Raw genomic sequence first — 23,239 nt, forward strand, 5'->3', positions numbered from 1 at the left:
AATGGGAGTATTTAAGTCATTTTCTATTGTCTCTCATTCAGGCTAGCATTACCCCAGTGGGTGTAACAGCTATTTAAGGATGGGGCTTAATGCCAAATGAATGCCAGGATCATAACATTGAGTGACTGGCTGGTGCCATGGAGGGCTCTGACTGAAAAGGGCAAAGCTGCTTATTGCATCAATTTTATGTCAAATCAGTAATCAAATACAAATACACTGACACTGATACAACTGGATTGGTAGCTTTCTACCCTTAGCTTTCTATTGCCTTATCACATAAACACATTTTTTTCCCCTCACAAAATCAAGGCAGTCTTTGACCAAAGCATTTTTTTCAATGCATTTTTTTTGATAACCTGCAAAAACGTGGAACAGAAGCACATTTTGATGTAGACTCTGAGAGTTTTCTCTCTCTACATCTCTCCGTCTTTGTTCCCACTGTCTGAGACACATGCTGTTGAGCCGCGCTGAGCTGACATGAGCCGAGTCGAGCCCAGCGCTGAACACGCTCCCTCACTCTCTTCACTTTCACACGGGCTCACATTGCACTGCTGTTTTCTTTAATTAACCCGGAGAGAAAACAGCTGACGGGGTCAACACTTCGCTCCCGTGCGGCCACCAAACATATGCACCTTTAGTTACATTTTTTTAAATTGACTCACTAATGCTGTTGGAGAAAAGAAACAGAAAAAGTGGGAAAAGACTGGTGGAGACAATGGAGAGGAAAGGCTCTCATGTTAATGACAGTTTCCAGCACATTTTCTGCTTTGTGTAAAAATCCTGTGGTTCCTGGTGAAGATAACAGGTTGAGGCAGGAAATGGACTTCTCCCCTCCTCAACTTCCCTCCTCCCTCCACAGGCCTTCTCAAACACCTTGCACCCCCCAGGACCAGACACCTCCAGCCTCTGGCTCTCACATCCTAATGAACGCTGAGGGAGAATAGACGTAGAAGCGCAAAAAAAAAGACTTGGCACAAAGCGTCCCAAATTGACTGGGCTTAAAACCTCAGAGCTTTTCAAAGGCAAAGGAAGGTATTTCTCCTACTTTCCCAAATCCAGCGCTCAGGTCTTGTCAGACAACATGTGGAGAGCAATGAGTCCCTTAGACTATTTGTGAGTAGTTTCAGAGGGTTGTAGCATTTCACAAGGGCATTCAACATAAGGCAAGGTGAGTTATGTGCTTAGAAACGTCTCTCACTGCCTGCTGCTGGGTGGAGCTGGAAGGTATCCAAGTTACTTTGTGTATGCATGCAGAGGGATTTTAGGCATTTACTACGTGCTCACCAATATGTCCTGTGTATTGTGTGAGATTATCAATCAATCAATCACATATTATGATATATTTTAAGCCCAATATCAATTATATAATTTAAATGTACTAATATAATAACTAATACTAATACAAAAAGTGAACATAAATATAAATGTACCAATATAATAACTAATACTAATACAAAAAGTGAACATAAATATATTTTTAAGTATCAGTCTAAATGTTAGAAAATATAATGTTTATATATATATGAAAAGAAAATTAAGATGGATCCAAGTGGATGTCAACAGTCTTGCAGGTGCCGCCAAAAACAAACTGTATGGTGGGCCGAACCACAGTATAAGGCACATTTTGTCACATTATTTAAGTCAGTTTTTAACTGAACATCTAACAGAGTACTTACAAGCCCTTTGATTTCTCCATCTCTTTCAGCTGCTCTCTGACTGTCTTGTAGTTGCTCTGAATCAGACCCAGGCGTTCACGGCGCTTATCGTGAGCCTTCCTCAGCTCTTCATTCTCCTCAATCTGTAACACACAGTGACAAGATATTTTTTTTTCTCCAAAAGTTGTACATGTCAAATGGAACATAAATTAACTGAAATGCGGAGCAGGCCTCATTTACACCGGCACAGCAGTGTGGCAGGGAAGCTGAGAAAAGTCCCTCACCCTCTACATATTTAAAACTGGTGTACAGCTGAAACACCTTCTCTTGACAGAAAGCAGCAGGTTCTTTTCTCTCCTCACCTTTCTCCCCGACAAGTGCTTCCACTCTCACCGGGCAACTGAGACATCATTAAAGGGACGACATTTACACCACGAGTCAATGATGCCACAGAACACCGAGCAGACACACACTCCAAACTCACTCACTGGAGTTACTAACTGATAACCGGCATGTGTTGTGTTGGAAGGGGGCTGTAGCGGTGGGGTTGTTGCTGACACTGTTGTTGACAGCTATTAAAACCCTGCAAGATTGGGCTCCGGCTTTAAAAGAAGGAGTAAAGGAAGCAACATATAGATTTTTCTTGTCAGGGGCACCCCTCCTCCCCATCACACTGACCTTAACAGCGAGGGCGATGGAGAAAACACTTTCACAAAGGCAGGACGAACAGAGGTGGAAAGAGAGCAAAGGCAGAGAGAAAGGCGTCGGATGAAAAAAGATGGCAAAGGAAGAGAGAGAACAGAGAAATTAGAAAGGGAAGAAAGAGAGAGAGCAGCGCAAAAGAGAAAGTGAAAGGAAGAGTGCAGGACAGGTTTCTGCTTGAGTGGCCAGGGCTGGGGAGAGTTGTCGAGCGCTTTCTGAAGGGAAGGAGCTTGTTTACTGCTGATATGACACGGCTGCCCTGCAGAGAGGGAAATGCGAGCCCTCAGCCCTGTTATTATTAACAAGGACAAAGAGAACAGAAAGAACGCACAAACATTCACCGGACACACAACAGGTACACACACACACACACAAACATACACACACACACACACACACACACACACACACACACACACACACACACACACACACACACACAATGTGACAAGTATGGATTTTTTCCTGGTGCGGATTATTCACAGAGGACATCTGCAAGACATCCTCGGCCCCTTCAAGCTGCCCCCCAACCTCTCAAAAACAAGGCTCTAATGAAAGGGGCCAGACCAGGGCAGTGTTAACGGGTGGAACTAGGAGCTGGGGGAGGACACAGAAGAGTTGAGGCTGACTGATGGAGGGGTGGAGGGAGGGCAGGATGGAGCAAGTGGCAGGGCATTAGCCACATCATGGCTTCCCAGGCTCCTTACAGCGCTTCCCCTGGGCAGCCCAGTTCTGGTCATCAGGCCACAGACCCTTGCCCACAGATCAATACACCCCCTTACTCAGCCAGCATACACATCTGTGGACGTTCTCAAGCTGAAAAATAATTACACAGCAACAGCTACTGTTTACTTGAAAGTGTGCGGAAGAGAAAAAAAGAGGCCATTATTATGAGAATTGTTTGTTTGTCTGCTGCAGTTAGACGCTAAGGTCAAAATGTCAATGGTACAGGCTGGTGTACCCAATTTGAAAGGCAGTCTTTTGGAAAGAATTGGTAAGGATCAAGTGGAGAACGTCGAACTGGACTGAGTGATGAACTGTAGTCGGAGATGTAGTTGATGGAGGTCATTTTGCTCAATGCCAGATCAAAGCAAAGGACGTAACCACTACGTCACGCTCTGAACGTATGCTTTCATTAATGGTGGCCAATGATGTAAGATGCCAATCGCAGACTTCCTGTGCATACCTTTGCTAAATGCCCCTCAACTGGCAGACACGTAAATGGCACCATTAACTAAGACAGTCATGCGTGTGGTCTGAATCCACACTGAGCATTAACGTCCGACTAGGTGTCTGCCAGTGATGTAATTCAGACACTCCAGATCTGACAAGAAAATGATGCCTAATGTGTTCCTGGGATTGTGTTCAAAGGGAGATGACCTCTGCATAATCACTCACTCACTCACTGGTCAGCCTGCAAGATGGAAAGGAGAAAGAAAGGCAACAAGGAGCAAAGCTTCTTGGTAAAGTCAAATTCAACGAGGTTTGTGTCAGTGGAATATATACTATTCCGATATATAATAAGAGAAAGTTAGGGTATTTTTCTTGCATTTAACTGGAACATGGGAATGAAGAATAATGGGAGAAAGACGTCATAGATCATGTGAAGGTTAAAGGACCAATAAAGCTGATTCGTTTAAGGTGAAGAAAAAAATGCTTCATCCACTTTCACCAGAGCAGCTCATCTCCTGCTGCTTCACTGCCCACGCACGCTCTGTTTGTGTGTGGAAACATACGTATTTGTGTGTGTGAAAGACACTATAAGAGAAGGTCATGGAGGAGGCAGTGGCAGCGGTAGTGCAATTGAACCCTTTGGAGACCGTGACTGTAACAGTGCTGCACACCTTTGAACAGCGCAGCATCTGATAGCAGCAATCATATGTAAGATAGTGGAGGGCCTGGCGCAACAAGCAGTGTCTGTGTATTTCTCCACACTATCAGCTGGACACCACTATGTCATTGAATGTGCCCAATTCAGCAAACAATCCCTTCTGGTAAGTCACTGGAATTTGGGGGAAACGGTGATATTACGATAGAAAATGCACCAACGAATGATGATTGTAGGCTGCAAGAATCAAAAGATATAACGTTAGAAGGACTGTGAAGAAGAGTAGGGGATACATTGATTAAAGCTGATGAGAGAAAAGGAAAATATATTATGAGTATTCATCCCTCTAAGCTAGTTACCTTCAATTGCAGCAGCTCCTCAAGGTCTTGAATCCTCTGTTCCGCCCCTCTTCCCAACTCCACACTGCTGGCTGGGGACAGAGACCTGGATCGCTGCACTGGTGCACCCTGGGATAGGTAGGCAAAGAAGCACTGGGGTGAGAACTCGAGCACACTTCACTTACGGGCACAGAGCCATGCAACAATTAACATCTGCAGAAAACACTGAGTGAATGCCAATAATGGAATCATTCATGTTCATTCCATTCCCCTCTCACCTCGAGTAAAACATGCACATTGTCTCCGTCGGTACACACATATGCACACAAACAAACACGCTATCAGAGGAATAAAGCAAGCTGGCTGGAGCAGCAGTCCGCAGAAGCTGAAGGGAGGAGGTTCAGATCTATGTGTGTGAGTATGTGTGTGTTTGGAAGTGGGAGAGCGGCAAAGGTTTCTCCCTGCGACTGGCTAATGAGTATGTTCATTTCCATTTACATTGTTTCTTTGACAATAATGATGTCCCATTAGGGGAGACTAAAGGGGCTATAGATTCCAGAATGTGCTGGGCTTCATTACAAGAGGTGGGCAGGGAGGCCGCTCTAATTGCTCTACCAGGGGCCTCCAGGTTACACTTGATAGGACAACTGGAAGAGCCGCCATTTGGGGGGGGCGGTTTGCTATCCAGCCTCTTCTGTAGAAATAAATAAAAGGAGTGGAGAAGTGCTGGGGCTGCGCTGGAGAAAAAGCAGTGGGAACAATATGCTAGTGGAATATGAATATGGGAGGAGAGGAGGCCCCCCCGCGGTGCCAGGCAGGGCTGACCAGATGGCAGGGTAAAATATGCAATGCCACTAAACGTACAACAGTCCTTGGGCTGGAGTGGTTGGAGGAATGAGGAGGGTTATGATAGGACCGTGGATCAATAAGCTCCCATCCGGGGGAAATGTGTTCCGATGGCTGCTGAAGCATTACGGTTTTTTAGAGTTACTTAGTAGTAGAAACGGCAAGTGTATTTAAATAATACAGCATTCATTTAAACATATTTAATGATAATAAAGCATATGATATGCTATAACTTGAACTCTCTTTCAATAGAGTAAGAGAAACATTTTCTTTTTGTTAACGGTGCAGTGAAACAAACTGTAAGGATTTATATCAAGTTGTTTAAGAGGAGAGAAGACAGTCAACAATGTTGTCCGACCCCCATTATGTAAAATGCGTTTAACCAATGGCTTATGTCTCCTTAAATCACGTCTCCCCTGTATACTTTTTTTTTTAAAGTATCTTTTCCACGGGTATCAAATTTGAATCCTTCACGGGAGAGGCAAACCCTGTCCCTAACAATGAAAACAATTAAGGACATAATTGCCTTAATGTCTATAAAAAAATCCCGGACAAAATTGGGGTTGATATTATCAACATAAATGAGGGTTCTAACGATACTTCATTCATATTTATGTCACTTGTTTAGCAAAATGTTTAATCTCCTTTAATCCCTATTAATACATGTGTTGACTAATTTGCATTTGACAAAAATGGATGAAAAAAAAAAGTATGCAAGTGTGTTTATGCAAGTATGTGCCCTAGAGCTACAGTTGACTTCAGTGACCTGGTGTGCCCGGTTCTGCTCTCATGCCTGCATGGGAGCCAACCATGTGTTCTAACTCTGCCTTAATGACTCTATGCAACTAATTAGCAGATTGATCTGCATATTCCTGATGAGTGGCAGGCCAACTGGCTTAGCCTGTATGTGCATGGGGGACACTGAGAGGCCAAAAGGGGAATCCAAATCAAGTGAAAGCCCTAAACTAGTAGCAGTAAAGACGACTAACTATAAAGTATGACCTGAATGGAGGATTCATTCTAATTAGGGTTTCGGTGGATTTATTTTAGCTGAACATTCCACCAAGAAACTGCTGTTTGCTTTTGACAAATGCCTGAGATTTGGTGCAGATGTTCCCTCTGGTCCAGTTGGACGCCTGTCTGCTACACGTTCACTAGACACATGAATGCTTTCTGTCTGTGTGGGAAGCTCTATGTTGTGACATTGTTGTTAATGTTCCACAAGACAGGCCTGAAAGATAACAAGCTGAGAACACGAGGCACAGAAAGACGCGCCCGCTCTCTACCTCCGCTCGGCAGCTGCTTGGCGGCCATGACCTGACCTGTGCATCGCACCCTGTAATGGCTCTGCAAACACGAGAGTGCAACGCTGATGGAAGGGAGGGGGGGGGGCATACAGTAAGAGGGAAATGAGGAGAGAGGCCCAAATCTAAACAGAGTATCTATGCAAGCAACAGTAATACACTTTCTGAGGGGTCAGTGTCACTGGCTGAGGAGCAAAGAAGAAACATTTCATCTGCTGCCTCCCTCGTCCAGCCTCTCACTCCATCTACCACAGAGAGGGGTCACTGTCATCAATGGGCTTCTTTATCATTGCAAAAATGTCATGAGTGCGTCTGGAGCTCTAAAAGCTGAACTTTCTCAGCTTATAGGTCGAAGAGGAATGTTGATGACCAGTCGAGGATAAGACGCATACATACATAGAGAGACAGACTTCTAAGTGTAAAACATACATATACACAAAGCTTATGTTCTCCAACATCTTTGAAAAGGAGCACAAACTCTACTTATGTACCAAATAAAAATGAATGTAACGTTTATTAATCACTGAGGTTTGAACAATTGTTCTATGTAGAACATTGCTAGTTATGTACCACTGTGAACTGCTCGTCGCCTCGGCCAATAATCACATTTCACTTTCGGTACTTACTAAAAAACAGCTGCAAATTGTGTCCTAGGTGGAAGCGGTGGGCTGCACAGAAGGCTCATCTCATCAGCTTTTGACCTTGTAGACTGGTATTATTGTTTAAATGGAGGGTAATGAAGCATAACAGGTTTATGGCCTCTTAGGAGCAACTACATATTCGGATATTACCCAACCAACAGCGACAACTACTCAAGATGCTCACTTTTTTTTTATAACGTTAAAGGTCGAAAAGGATTTCTGGAGTTGACATGATACCTAAAGCTATTGAACTAAGGTTTTACAAGTGTTTTGACTGTGTAGAGGGAGCATTAGGTATTGTATATAGCCGGTGGCTGCTTAAATAAAGAGTGTTAGTCCACTCCTCCTGTAGCAGCCTTAGAAGCATAGCTGCTTTATAATCATCACTCAGGGAGTAAAGCAAAAAGTGTTCAGAATGAAAAAGAGCCTGAACTATGGAAGCTGAATCTAAAATCAGATCTTAAACATGAATTCACTTTTATTAGAAGTTATTTAATTTAAGGCTTTTCCTTTGTCAATCCTTCTCTATTTTTCATTTGAAATTGTAGTGGACAAAACCGAATTACTGAATAAAATAAAAATATTGATTTGAACAAATATTGAACAAATACATGCTTTAGTTCAGGGTTCCATGGGAGCAGGATATAGATAGATTTGCAATTTTGATTCAATCCCAGCTGACCCTCTCTCTATATGGCCAAGCTTCTGTTTTTATGAACATGAACGGCAGACTTTAAAATCCATTTGTAAATGTATGTACGCCACAGATGTGTGTTTATGTGGTAAGGGTCAAGAGCAAGAATAACTACAGTTTTATTGGGGTGCACACATTGGTATAACACACTGATGTTAAAGCAATCAGAATATGATCCATGTTTCGATTAGTCTAATAAAGTCAAATTATGTCAAAAATCAAAAATGTTTTGTGTAAAAAATAGTCCCACTCTAATTTAAAGTATTGGCAGAATAATCAAAAAATAATAAATAATAGGTGCATCAAAACAGACAGATTGTGTGTGTGTGTGTGTATGTGTATGTGTATGTGTATGTGTATGTGTATGTGTATGTGTATGTGTATGTGTGTGTGTGTGTGTGTGTGTGTGTGTGTGTGTGTGTGTGTGTGTGTGTGTCCTAGGGCGCACATCACAGAGTATCCCGAAAATGGAAGCACGTCAAATCATGTCAATACTGTATGTATTTTGCGCAATATAAACACATTACATGTATAAACTGCCTGGACCAAAGCACCTCCAATAAAGCTTTAATGAGGACAGCTGTATAAATCAAACAATGTGTCTCCAGTGTGTGAGTGAGGCCATCTAGAAACATGTCCTACCAAACTTATGAGTTGAATACAGAGAAGATCAAAAGCTTCTTTCTTGTTCATAATGTACTGTTGAAGCGGTAAATTAGCCAGTGCCTGAGCCCAAGGCATGCGTGAAACCAGTTGCACACGCCGGCCCGCTCACAGTAGGAGGGGCGTGTGTGTGTGTGTGTGTGTGTGTGTGTGTGTGTGTGTGTGTGTGTGTGTGTGTGTGTGTGTGTGTGTGTTGAGGAGTTCAGGACAAAGGTTCACAGAAGCAGAGTCTGATAAATCACATGATTCTCAACAGACCGTTTCCTTCATATCTCTTCTCTATGGCTTTGATCTAATCTGTGCAAAGTGGTAATGGTAGTGTTGGGGCTGTAAGCTGCTCACCCACGTGCTGTCTCTGACATAATTGGCAGTACCGGGTGCAAACCTACCTGCTGTCCTCTGACGGAGCTGGTGGATCTCCGATGAAGGGTTTTATCCTCTGGCCTGGGATCTGAGCCTAGGGCGGGGGTCCCGTCAGAGTCAGGGCTAGACCTCTGAGCTGCAGCATCAGCCTGCTCCGACACCACTGCCTGTAACAACAGAGACAGGGCATGTTTGTTTGGGTTTTTAAGTAAGAAAAACAGGCTGGTTAGTGCAGCAAACCACAGAAAATGGATAAAAACTAGTTGCAAATCCAGAGTTGTCGTGAATTGGTTTGCTTCAAGATAACTAGTGGCATTGCTTACCGACCGATTTCAATTTGCACGTGTTTATATGAGTGTTTGTGTGTATGATATAAGAGTTATTTTAAGCTTAGATTGTTTTAAATATGTTCAACATGTGTCATATTCAAAATGGATATTGTTCTGATGAAGAAACAAAAAAGTGATTACAAAAAAATGCAGTAGTTTCAGCTTAACCACAACCTTGATAAAACAAAGGAATACGTCTAACTGATTCATAGCCAATATTCACTGGCAAATTCAGTAACTTCTTTGAGCATATCATAATGGTAAATGAGGTAGTTTCTTATATTTTAAGTTAATAAGAAAAAACATACAACTAAACCAGGAAAACATTTGGTTAAACAGTTGAAACCAAATTAAGGAAAATGAATTTTTAGTTTTTAGTAGTTTAAAAGACTCAGGATTTCCAAATGACATTTTAATATACCAGCATCAATATCCAGATGTGTCATGTGGCAGTGGGACAACTATCTCCCAGCTCCAGCTTTGTGAGTGCTATCATGGCCAGTCCATTTATCAGTGTCTTTATGCCGGTGTCTAGCAGCATCTGCACACAGCAGGGATTACCTAAACTTACTGAAGGGGACCAGGAGAAAGAGGGCCCACCGACACAGGAGTAGGTGTGATGCACATACAACCACACACATGTACATTCCTATAATGCAAATGTGCAGGTATTGATTTTGTTTTGCCCATGTCACTTAAATGTGACAATCTATAGTTACACTTTTGCTCCTGCTAGTATGAACAGTTCAAGCAGCCCTTTATCATGATCTGTGAACAGTACCAAGACTTTAATTGACAGAATACATTCTACGAGACACACACACACTATCAAAGAGCATGTTTTGTACACTTTCTATAAGCTTTGTTGATGCCTTTATCTTGAAGTTAACACGTTCTAACTCACATCACCTTCCCGTATAAATTCTCACCTTTCGTTTTTTTAAGTTCTTGATAAAAAGGCGCGAAACACAAAGAAACAGCCTCACCTGCTGCTTTCAACAACACGTCTACTGAACACATCAAATCAAAGCCTTTTGACAAATGGAGCCATTCGATACTGTGAACTACTTGAAGGCCAGGTAGCGAAGAAAAGCGCACAGGATGTCATCACCTTTTTTCCAACGAGTCCTGATTGCATTATCAGAAACCTGGCATCTGGGCGTGACCTTGTTAACTGCCAGGGTAATCAACTTTAACCAAAGGGGAGGAGAGGGGATGATAAATTATTAGTGAGGAAGATTTTGTTCATGTTTTATTAAATTGGCCTGTCAAAGGGGGTTGGTCAAATTATCTGGGGCCTCGTTTATTGGAGGCCGGCCATATTGGCGCATCTGTTACAATTATTTATAATTTCCAGGCAGTCAGGAGGACGGACTGGGTTTTTCGGCATCAGCCACATAAAGCAATTTAGAAATTAACTGATGCGGGAGTGTTGGAGTTGTTTGCCTCTCAATCCCTCTCATCCCCATCCTGGTTTTTATCCAGCAAAAAAAAACAGGGAAACTGTAAGACAGTAAAGATGCAAAAGGGAAACATACTTCAGGCAGCTTACTGAAAGCAATGGAATACGATTTAAAGAGAGTGTGCAGGTGCACGGGAAAAAAGAGCAAGAGATTGTGAGGAGGCTGAGGGAGGGAGGGGGGGAAAAAAAGAGAAAAGCCGGTCTTGGTAATTACTGAACACGATTAGGTTCTTGGGGGAACTTGTCTGGCACTGGCGGCCCTCGCTGCTGAGGATGCGGCAGGCAGGACCATATGGAGGGAGGCTTGTGATTGTGCTCCCTGAAGCTCGTGACCCGTCTGCTGCCGAGCCCTTGAGCTGAATGTGAAATGAGACTTGCCAGGCCTAATGTTCTACACATGCACCATTTATGCCACAAAACAAATCTGATCACTGTTAATTATGGAGCAGCTATAATCAGGAGGGGCCCTGCCACACACACACACAGACAGACAGAAACACACACACACACACACGACACCATGAATATACAAATACACACATCTGTGGAGCGACACTGTTTGTGATTGGATAGGCTTCACAAGGTGCGTGCCCCCACCCCCCACTAGGCCAGGTGCACTTGGTATTCAACATGGTGATTCTTCAAAGAATGTGTGTGTGTGTGCATATATGGATGTGTGTTAACGGGGACTTTACAGTGAGTAGGATGGAAGGTGCGTGTGTGTTTTTGCGTGTAAGAACACAGTCCTCCCACACAGTCTGTTTGACCCGAGTGTATGTGCCTGAGTGAGGGAGTGCATGTATCTGCAGCGGCACATGGCTGTGCTTCATTAATGAGGCGGGCTGCGCTACACAGAGGCTCTCATCTAATGAGAGCAGTTGAGCTGGTAAAACACACCACTGGAGTCCATGTCATTAGTATGTCTCTGGCCCTGGACATGGCCCAGCTCCAAACACACCCTCATACACAAACTGATGTTGACAACCCTGATAACGCACTCAGCATACACAAGATGAGCGGATGACAAAAATAGCATTATAAGTCATGAAAAATGTATCAGACTATAATTCTTGAGCATCAGTTGAATTTATAACCTCTGCACAATGTTTTTATATGGAAAGGATGAGTGATGGGTCTGAAGAGAGAAGGCGTATGTTAATACAAGCAGCAGGTTGCACTACATTTTTAACATACTCCTAGGGAGGTCCTGACAGTTGAGCTAAAGGAGTGCCGTTCCAGATGGGAAAAAACTGAGGAGCAGACAGACAAAACAAGACCCATGTGAAAGACAATTCAAACATATCTGACTTATACAAGCTCTCCATCACATTTTACTGAAACATCGCCAGAAAAGTAACCATCTTTGCTCTGTACTGTGCTTTTCTGTATACCAACACACACACACACACACACACACACACACACACACATTAAGAACCCTCTGGCTGCCTCCATTCTGTTTGTTAAGATGTCGGTTTTAATAATTAATTTCCACGTTTCTTTGTAGCATTAAGCTTTCACTTGATGGTTGCCATTAATGATGATGATGATCAAAGGAAACGCCTCACCTAAGCCAAACGTGACCCCGCAAAATGGTGGGTGTATTTACGTGCGGGTGTGTGTGTGCAACTAGCACTTTAATTATACATCTAAAAGCATTTAGATTGGCTAACATAAATAACAAGCCAGAAGCAGATGTTAAAAAAAAAACATCTCATCAAGCTATGGGAAATGCACCATGTGGGCTTCTTTCAATTTATAAAGGAAAACACCTTGGGAAATGTATCCGTGCTTTAGGTTCAGTTTCTAAACACATATAAGGGACTTGTGCTAGTAACATTTGATGGTAAAAACATTAGTGAAAAAACAAGGATGTGCAGAAGGTGCATGAATCCACCACTCTTCCCGGGAAGGCCGAAGTAAACAAAGGGGGGTGTCCGTAATAAAAGGTCATATCTGCGTTAATGAGTGTATTTAATAGTGATAAAACCTGTCATAGCAGTAATAGCACAGGTGTGACTAATAATATTAATGATAGTTCTGTTCTTTTCAGCGGTCCTAGTGATAGTAGGACCCTGGAACTGATGCACTTTCATTGTGATATTACACCTGTGCTTTTTGTACTGTGATATGTCCACAGAAAATACTTATTGTACATGAAAAAAAGTTTAAAAGACACAGGGGCTTCTTTCTCATATTCATATGAAACTTTTCTGGAGTGATGGAACATGCCTCATTTTCCCTCTCCAATGCTGATGAGAGGATAACCAGTGCTTTGAATGACTGCCCACACAATTAACACCTTACCACTCATTTACTGTGCTGGAGGTTCCAGAAAGCCTGAGGTCTGCTATGGATTCTAATGTTGGTCTTTAATCACCGCACAGACCTGACAATAGCCAAACAACTATAAATACGATCATGCAGTTAGGGAGATAGTTGCTAATGATTACATGTTCACTTTTGCTATTTCTCTGTCCACTAATGAGGACTCTCTTTCCTGAGTCTAGATTGTGATGGTGACCACCCAACCTGGCAACCCAAAGCTCTCCAACCTGGCAGTTTGTTCAGACTGCATGGTGTTGTGCGTGGGGGTCACACAGGTGCATGATGATCAGCCAGGCCCTCCAGCTAGGAGATCAGGGCAGGGGGCCCATCTGCAGTCTGACTTTATGGAGATATCCCACTGTTTTCAATAAACACACACTCACACACGATACAGAACAGTTCAGAAAAAAGCTGATATGTTTACTGAACAAATATTTGTTGTCATTGTAAATTAAGAACACCAAGCACTCTCAGGTTCCAGCTTTTTCCCAATATGACACATTTTTAAATAATACTTCAACATAAAAATGAATCAAAGTTTACTCCGGCAAATTGTAATGGGCAATTAACATATTTTTCTTACTGTTACTGTATGTTTTACACTAAATGACAAATAGTTAATTGACAATAAAAATGATCATTAGTTAAGAGCTAGGTACAAGAAATGTTATTTGTTGCTAGGGGGAGCTTAGGGCACTTGTGATATCAGCTTTTCACAGCAAAAATGTTTTCAGAATAATGTGTTAATTACAATATTATTAAGGTAACTATAACAACAACAACATAAAAATCATTATAATGCAATTAGCCTAATTCCTCTAAGTTGGTTTATTTCGTTTTTTTGGCAAATTCATATTTAAATAGTTACCACAACTGCACAAAAATCAACAAAATTAATGCTGGATTATGTATACACTATTATAGTATGTGTACTAAAAACATGATATCAATATTTCCTTTTTTTACATATCATTAAAGGTAGGGTAGGTAATTTTGGAGAAACCAGCTCGAGATCGCTAGAATTTGAAAATACACAGCCGGAAAAAATCTGCCACTTCCTTACAGAGCCCCTCCTCCAACACACACGAACGTGCACATGACCAATGAGGGCACGAGATAAGTTTGTGCACAGATGGAAGGCTGACAGGCAGGTAGGCCATCCAGTTATTTTAGCCGGGCCGGCTCAGATGATTGGTCGTGCTTTTTACAGTATTACGGCTTCCACAGATGACATTTTGTTATGGATTTCTTGTCAAAGCACTTAAGATATTCATTGCTATCGGGATGTTAAGAGCATTCCATGGAATATAACAAAAAGTGTATCTCGAGCCGGTTTCTCAAACTTACCTACCCCACCTTTAATATAATTCTTCCCCAACACCGGTAGTGGAGCTGAAACTTTTCTTTGAGATTTAGATTTTTAATTCAGTGCCGACCCCGCAGGTTAATGTATATAGGAGGGAGCCGAATCCAAGTCTACACATTGTTCATGTTTAAGTCTTTGTTAAGTCTTGTTACGCTTCCTGCAAAGAGTTAACTTGACTTAAGACAGAGGAGCGCAGACAGTCAGTCTTAGTGCACAGCATGGAAGTACAACACACAATGGGTGTTATTCCTCTCACTCACCCTCCTCCTTTATTCCGCTCCCCCCAAAATCCACTGCAGGAGGGGTGTTCAAAGCAGTCGCTCTGGTCCATATTCAAATGAGCGCTGCATCTCCCCCCTTTGCTCCCGTTGCGATCAGCACTTTGATCACCTCCAACGGTAACTTCCACCAAAACATTTAAAATTAAAATCAAATCTGCCTTAACAACCTGAGCATTAGAATTTAACAGGTGTTCGGGAGGAAGTTGTTACAGAATTTGCGATTATGTGCTCGGATACACACACCTTGAGTCGAACACGCGCCCACGCAGACACACATACGCACAACCTGTCAGGGAAATTACAGAGTGGGAAACAGAAAGCCCTCCTGACTGAGTGCTATACCTTGGGATACCTTGTGTTCACTTTGATGTCAGTAGGTAAGAAAGTTAAAGAAACAAATCAGCCAGACAGCAGCTACATGTGTTCAGTAAACAAAAGTTCATATCAATTCTTTGCATACGTTATTATTATAAACACGGTACATTTTGTAATTACGTCTCTGCCCTGTGAGGGGTTGTTTCCCTTTGACCTGGGTGAGGAAGAGAAACGGGGTAGAGTGCATGTTTAGCTTGATAAAGTCAAACACACACATATACAGTGTATACATGCACACACGCATGCACCGTACCACATTACACGCAGCACTAACTGCATCTTCTCTAAATGTAGTATTAATTACTGGGGGAACACTGCAGTATGGTATTTAATTACCGGCTAAATTATCCATTTATATTTCACCGCTGGTTAAATGAACAGGGTTAAGTGAGACAGGGCGATTGTAACTCACTTAACATTTGAGCTGATATCTCTTAACTTCCAGTCTGGGGCCAGCCCTGTCAGAAAATATCAACCAATCAAATTAAACAATTAAAGTCTGTAAAGGCAGAGAAATTACTCAACTGCGGCACAAAAATATGATCTTCTGCTGCATCGGCTACGGAGTTGTTTTAAATGCAAGAAGATGTATTTTTGAAGGGAGAGTCATACTGCGGAACAGATGGAGAAACTTAGTATAACAAGTTCAGGGCCGTACAATGTTGACGGAATAAGATTATTATGTTATACAGAAGCTACTTGTTACTATTCAAGTCGTTGACACTGTGTGGTCCATGAAACACCTATCACCATATCATTAGGAGTTGTTAAAGCCCATTTAAAATGTGGCTGTAGCATTGACTTTAAAGTAGAGCCTATATTGCCTTGGGGTGACAGTTCAAAGGTAGAGAGCTAAAGCCAAACCCCTGCTGACTGACAGATGTAGAACTGTAACTCCAACATCATCTTCAAAAACATAACTGGGCTCCAATTAAATCACCTCTCTCTCTCCGTCTCTTATCTGTCTTTGCTGTCTGACGCGAGTGTGTTAAAAGGACTTCCAGGTACTTGGGTGGGAGGATGGGAAGGAGATAGATGAATGAAGTCAGAGAGTGCATGTGTGCTCAGGACAGAGCGATGGAGAAGATCAGATAGCTGACATGAAAGACGCTGGTGCTTAGAGAGATGGATAGATCAAGGGTGAAGTGGAGCGATATTAACAGAATGATTCTCAGTTCAAGACCACCACCACCACCACCACCACCACCACCACCACAGGCCATGCTGGGGCTTGTCGGTCATTACTGTTCCTTCTTATCCACATTCACATCGGTGTCTCTGCACCTTAGGACAATTAGACACAAGCTCGAAACAGATGATTGAGAGGAGTATGATATATATCGTGTTTTTATCTAAAATGACTTAGATATATAACGCAGCGCAGTTGTCCGTACCCACACACATGCATATATGTTAATATTTAAGTTGAACAACTTTTAAAGCAGAGTAGGCCTCACAGAAAGAAATTGTTGGTGCCTGGAGTTGTGATGCACTTTCAAAAGACAGGGCATCTGTGGGAGAGAGGGAGAAGAATAAAAAGCGTACTTACCTTAAAGTTAGTTTGTCTGTTTGGCGAGTAAAGAGGTGTGTGTTGAGCCTGTTGTTGTTGATTTTGTTGCTGCTGCTGTAGTTGTTGCTGTTGCTGCTGCTGTAGTTGTTGATTGTGTAGCTGCAGTTGTGTGTGTTCTTGCTCCTGCTGCTGTGTCTGAGCCTGGAGCTGCAGGATGTGTTGGTCCCTCTCTTCCAGCAGGCCGCTCAGCTTCTGGTGACTCTGACGCAGGTTGGCCTCACTAGAGATGAGGGCCTGGTAGCACTGACTCAACTCCTTGTACAGCTGTCAACAAACAACAAGCAGGACAAAAGGGTTAGGAAACAGGGCAGGAGGGAAGGTGAAGAGGCGAGGGACGGGGTCACGTCAACGCGAGATGGGATGTCAAATGGAGGAAGACGAGACAAAATCACTCTCGGTGACATGAAACCTGTCGTACATTTTCGTTTAGAACTGCAAAAATGATGGCAACATTATAATAACAGTTTATGTGGTTAATATTAAAATCACAGTTATTTATCACACGTAATTTATTGATTTTAGGGGATAAATAATTGTATTGCCCTAACCCATTTAAATAAACAAAGCACTGTTTCTCGCTTCCATGTTTTTCTACATTCCTGCCAATGTACAAACGTTTGCAGCAAAATAAAACTGGTTCTTTTTCACAGTCCTATAAGCAAAATATGAACAAAATTTAAGCACTGCCTATAATTTCATGATGTGCCTTTATTACTGATATTAATCACATGTTTGTGTCAAGATATGACTTCAAAGACTTGCACAGATGTGTCACCTGAATTCAGTGCATTTGAATTATGCTTGCCAATTATCTTGTGTTTATTACTCTGCTACTCTATACTGAACATTCAGGACGTTTTTCTATCAGACACCCACGCAATTTAAATGTCAGTATTGCATTCGATCATGCCCATTTAAGTTTTTTTAGAAGCCAGAATAGTGAGTTAGAGATCTCCGTGTGATTCATTGTGCAGCCTATTTCATATATAGATGTTTTCTTACTTCCATAGTAATTGAAAATAAATATGCTGAGATAATTGAAGTTGGGACAAAAAGGAAAATCGGAAGGTAAAAGGAGAAGAAAAGAAGGTAGTATGACGTCAGATAAATGTTCCTGAAAATTGATGTTTTATGACTCATAATTGCCCTAAATGTCTCCGTATCCCCTTCCTGTGTAGTGCAGGGTTAGGCACAGTGGTACAGTCATCAGACAGAGCGGTGGAAGACTGAGAACCACTTGACAGTAATGTGATACGGCGAGAAAAGTCCTTTTTTTGGCACTAGTCAAATAATTGTAGGTTACAGCTAGCCTGGCAATAAATCACCGCAGCGGGTGCAGCCTGAACAGAGTGCAACAAAGTGGTTATAATAATGATGAGTCTGAGGTTTGGCATGCGTGTCCTTGTGTGTCCTTGTGTGTACCTTCTGATAGGAGGTGGTGTCAGCAGTGTGTGCCTCTCCCTGGTTCCTCAGGACTCTCTGAGTGTCCAGGTTCAGTCCTTCCAGTTGCTTGATCAGATTGCTCTGCTCCGCTGCGTGCTGTGTGCTCTGTCTGTACAGAGTCTGCACCTCTGCAAACTCACAACTACACAAAATGTTATACACATTCATACTGTACCTGTGCTGTGACTGTTAAAGTAAAAACCTTGTTTATCAACACAAAAAAAAGCATTGACATTAGTTCTCGATAAATAGACTGAAATCTCCATGTCCACGTTTTGGATGTCATTAAAAAAAAATTCAATTTTATAATTAAAATGAATGTTTAGACTCACTAAAAAAAAGTCCCCACACTGAACAAATAAATACATTTTAGGGTGAACTGGGACAATGATTTTTCAGTTATTCCGTTTTTTGTTGTAACTTATAGGAATATCACTATCTACCTAGCTGAAACCCTAAGAAGGGTCGGTTCTCCTGATGTGACTGACACGTCAGAGTGCCTCTGGTATTAAAACAGAAAAGTAGTTAAAAAAGGTTGAGATTACCACTAAGGCTCCTATGGTTCTCACCGTTTTTTTTATCATATCGACTAAAGCTTAGCCAAAGCCTGCCCTGTTTCCCTTTCCTCCTTCTTTTAAAGCACATCCACTATGCAGGGCTTATCAAGTGGCTTTAGATGAGCCAGAGCGGAAGAAATCTGTGTCACCCCCAAGCCTCACAACGTAGCGAGCAATATACTAAATACAGTAACCCAAGTGAAGAAATGGCTACACTGCACCGATGTATTCTTATTTGAGCTAATGAAATGACCCCGACAAAATGTAGGTGTGTTATAACAACAAAACAGACAGCGAAGTGCATTGAGCAATGCTTAAGTTGGAAGGGCTCACCGAAGTTGATTGAGTTGCCCCTCTTTTGCTGCCACCTCCCTCTCTTTGGAGGAAAGCTGAGCTGTTAGACTGCTGCTGCGGCTCTGTGAGCTGGACAACTCCTGCCAGGCATTGTGTAGCTGCTCCTCCAACTTCTGGAGTAAAGACAGTTCATTTCTCCTTCAGGAACAGAGCTCATAGCATTACATGTGTTTGCAGTGGATTGAAGATTAGGCCATGTTAACACAGACTAGTGAGGTTGTTTACCCTATACTTAAATCAAAGACGTTTAACTTGATATTGGGATAACGCGTAAATGTTGGATTTAAAACATTTCAGACATGTTTCTCCAATCAAACTTTCATTTCTGTCACACTTTAAGCTTCTAACAGCAACTTAAAGCATATTTGTTGTCAAATCTGACCTCTCAAATGTACACATGTAACTACATTGAATGTGCATTGGGATGTGAGCACTGTCAAAACACTTGTAAGCACAAAGCATCAGTGTGGCGAAGCAGGTTCAGTAAAGACGGAAGCGGAGGACTGCAGCTGCTGCGCCTCTTTCGCTGTGCGGCAGGTGTAGGCAAGGTGTTAGTGACAGCTTTTTCCTAATAAGAAGAAACCATTAGAGCATCTAACACACAAAGGTCCTCAAAACTTGACGGATTCAATGTAATTAAAAAAGCATTTCACAGGGCCCCAATCCACCATATGCACAATTAATTAGTCTTCAGCAATTACAAGAAAGGACACTTACTGTGTGTAAGTGCATAAAAAGCATGTTGTTTGGTGTCTATATATAGTAAGACATATGTAACAAAAACTAAAGTAACTTGTATTGCAGGAAAGGTGTACATGTGTCATGGTCAAGCAGCTTCATATTAAGTTGTAAAATAAGGAAACCAATAAGGTGGATCAGTAAATATGTGTCAGCTTTAGGGCTATCACATTGTGTTTTTTTTTATTTTGTCCACACTGTAGCTGTATTTGATATATACATGCACTGGATTACATTATAAATTCCTGGACAAATCTTCGCTATGTAAAACAAATTGGCGAGATGTATCCGCCGCACACCCCATGATCTCCATCTCCATCCCTCAAATTAAGTATGATACAAAAAACGTGGAACAGGTGGAGTGTCTTAGGCTGTGATGGATGTGCATAGACTAGTTGCTGGGCTCCATCCTGTCCAAGTGTAATTACTCTGCTGCCCTGACTTATTCAAGACTTCCTGTCTGACTCCGTTTGACTAGTGTAGCGATTAGTCAACAAGGAAAAGGGAAGAGGGGGGGGCTCTTATGTCCTGGGACTCCTGTAAGGGGGGGGGGCAAGAGGTGGCAGTTTGAAAAGAAAACTGCTCAGGACTTTGTGATTTGTATTGGTTAATTGTTGAAAAGCAACCCTGCTGTCGCTGTGTAATGACTGTATTTTCTCATGTCCACAGAGAAGGGCAGTATCGATTAATACCAATGACTGTAGAAACGGAAATGAACCGATTGCGTTTTTAAGGGTTAAAGTCCTACAAGAACTACAGACACTATGACTTCCCAAAAGTTCCTTTCAGTTCTGGTCAGCTCAATTCATTTTTTAACCCAACCAACGAAGATAGGTCTCCCCATGTTGAATTATAATTTTTTATTCCTTTGAATATGGTCTTTGCATATTTAAATTGTGTGCTTTTCCACAGAGTTCTTTTTATATTCACATGCTGAGGAGGAAAGGGTATGAGGGATCAGAGAGTTCAAGGTGTGCAAAAGAAAGGGAAAGTGAGAGGACGGAGCCCTTCCTGTATAACTCTCTCTGTGTGTGTGTGTGTGTGTGTGTGTGTGTGTGTGTGTGTGTGTGTGTGTGTGTGTGTGTGTGTGTGTGTGTGTGTGTGTGTGTGTGTGTGTGTATGTGTATGTGTATGTGTATGTGTATGTGTGTGTGTGTGTGTGTGTGTGTGTGGACTTGTCCCCGTGTCCGTACCTTGACTCTGTCCTGGGCAGCATCCCTCTGGATGTTGGCCTGCCTCTCCTTCTCCTCCAGGTCAGCTCGCAGGGCGGCCCAGCGGGAGGTTAATCCCTCTTTCTCCTCCTCTTGAGCCTTCACCACCTGCCGCTCGCCTTCTTCTTTCCTCCTATACTCCGTCTTCATTTCCTGAATAAGAGAGGTGTGTGTGTAAGGAGGAGAGTGGGGGGGTCATGAGTGCCAAATAAACAATGGAAGACAGAAAAAGACAAAGTAGAGATTCAAAGTGAGGAAATGAAAAAGAAAGATGGAGAAGTACAAAAAGAGAAGCAACCCATGGGGTCGGGGCTGAAATGAATATGTAAACAGTGGAGCGTCTTTGCTGCGGGAGCCCCCTGCATGGGCCGCTGATTGGCCAAGGTCACTGGTGCCGTATGACTGAGCCCACCAGCCAGATGTTGGCTGCTGTAGGCCGAGCCGTGCCTAGAGAGCTGGGCTCCTGCAGGTACAGGGGCCCCGTGTGTCCGCTTTAATGACAGGCTCCTAATGAGAATGCTGCTTTCTGCAGGACCCATTAGACTCAACCTAGGTCTCCTTTGATGCTGTCCCCCACAACTTCTCGCCATGAGACCTCACCATGAACGTGTAAGGATCATTCCTTTATCAATTAATCATAGCCAGGTCCCAACTAAGCATAATTAGGGAGAAGCCACACCATCACACGCACACTTTTTCACTTTCCCCCACTGAAGCAGTCATTAAGTATTTATCTGTTAACAACCTGCTACCCTCTCTCTCTCTCCCTCTGTCTCTCTCGCACACACACATTTCCCAGTTGTTAAGTATTCTCTGTTGTCAGTAGTAAGAAAGGGTGAGATATGGCGAGGGCGAAAAGCGGGAGGAGAGACACAAAGACATAGAGATTGTGTTCCAGAGGGCTGAGCAATCCTCTGTCTCTTCTAAATGACTCTAATGCCTGTGGCAGTAGCCCAGGGGGACTTGTCGTGTTCAGTGTCGCACAGAAAATAGACTTCTTGACTCTTAAGGCCCAGACTGCCAAAGAACATTTGTTCCACCTGCCTTAAGTTCCTGAGTGTTATTGACCAGTTGTTCACGCAGGGCTGTCAGCTCCTTCTTCATTAGGGAACTCTCCTCGTCCACTGTCGCAGTCCTCCTCTGTGAGAAGTTGTTCATCTCCTGCTGCTGCCCTGTCACTCTCTGTGGCAGACAGCGACACAGAGAGAGAAGAAAAACAAGAGCCCCGGGTTACATTATGGTCTTTGGAAACTCGTAGCAAACAGAGTAACTGGATTCTTTACTGACCGGGATCTAAATGACATAAAACCAACTAGATTTGTCAAACATTACATCCTAATTGCTTCTGTAAAAACCTGTGATCGTTTTTTAACATTAAATGTGTTGTAACAGAAATATATATATTTTCTATAATGAAGATATTCTGCCAATCTAGCTTAAAATCTTTGGATATTTTAAGCATAAGAAAATTATGAAATCATTAGAATGTTCTTATGTCCCATGGTAATGTCAGTTAATGTCTTGTTTTGTCTTATTAACAATCCCACACCTAAACATATCCAGTTTACCATATTGTTACAGAAGGGAAAGCCACACATTTTCACATTTAAGAACCAGGAATCAGAAAATTATCTTGGCATTTTTGTTGGAGAAAACAGTAGGCTGATTAATTCAATGAATAATTAACATATGATATGCATAGCTACCACACAATATTAAGATGTTGTTACTGTGCGTCAGAAAATATCATAAAGCTCCATGATGAACAATTTAATAATTTACTAGGTTGATCAAACCAGAGGCCAGCAGAAAATGTTCAATGATTTTAATGACCAGCCACTTTTGATGCTGGTATGTTGACTTCATGTTTTTTGGCAGCCTTTGTGGCGTTAGTATTAGGAATCTGGCCTGTTAACACTGTATCAGATGGGGTTTGGCATTGGCTGGTAATCCACAGCCGTGTGCGGGTACACCCTCCTCTCAAGTAACACTGTGCTCTGGGATGCAATTAATTGCCATGTTGAGGGAAATCGCTCAGATATATCCAGATAGCGGATTTAGCGTTCCTCGCTACTCCTAGCTCGCCGTGCTAAGAACAGAGGGGCTTTAATAGAGATTTATACTGGAGAGCAGAAAATAAATTCAAACGTTGATAATGAGGTAGGCGAGAACAATTTGAACCCCAGTAGTG

At 42.4% G+C, this 23,239-nt stretch overlaps 1 protein-coding gene across 3 annotated transcripts in view; it reads right to left on the reverse strand.

Moving 5' to 3' along the window:
• cntln (centlein, centrosomal protein) overlaps window positions 1-23,239 on the reverse strand; it is a 98,577-nt gene that overhangs the window by 53,789 nt on the left and 21,549 nt on the right. For all 3 annotated transcript variants that reach the window (XM_034130150.1, XM_034130152.1, XM_034130151.1), the window contains 8 exons: window positions 22,093-22,230; window positions 21,031-21,201; window positions 19,079-19,212; window positions 18,168-18,330; window positions 16,725-17,009; window positions 9,061-9,201; window positions 4,545-4,652; window positions 1,677-1,798 (listed from right to left, as the gene is read on the reverse strand). In XM_034130150.1, coding sequence (XP_033986041.1) covers window positions 1,677-1,798; window positions 4,545-4,652; window positions 9,061-9,201; window positions 16,725-17,009; window positions 18,168-18,330; window positions 19,079-19,212; window positions 21,031-21,201; window positions 22,093-22,230 — 1,262 coding nt within the window. The remainder of the gene's footprint in view (window positions 1-1,676; window positions 1,799-4,544; window positions 4,653-9,060; window positions 9,202-16,724; window positions 17,010-18,167; window positions 18,331-19,078; window positions 19,213-21,030; window positions 21,202-22,092; window positions 22,231-23,239) is intronic.

The sequence above is a fragment of the Trematomus bernacchii genome, unplaced genomic scaffold (assembly GCF_902827165.1).
Source record: "Trematomus bernacchii unplaced genomic scaffold, fTreBer1.1, whole genome shotgun sequence".
Lineage (NCBI taxonomy): Eukaryota > Metazoa > Chordata > Actinopteri > Perciformes > Nototheniidae > Trematomus > Trematomus bernacchii.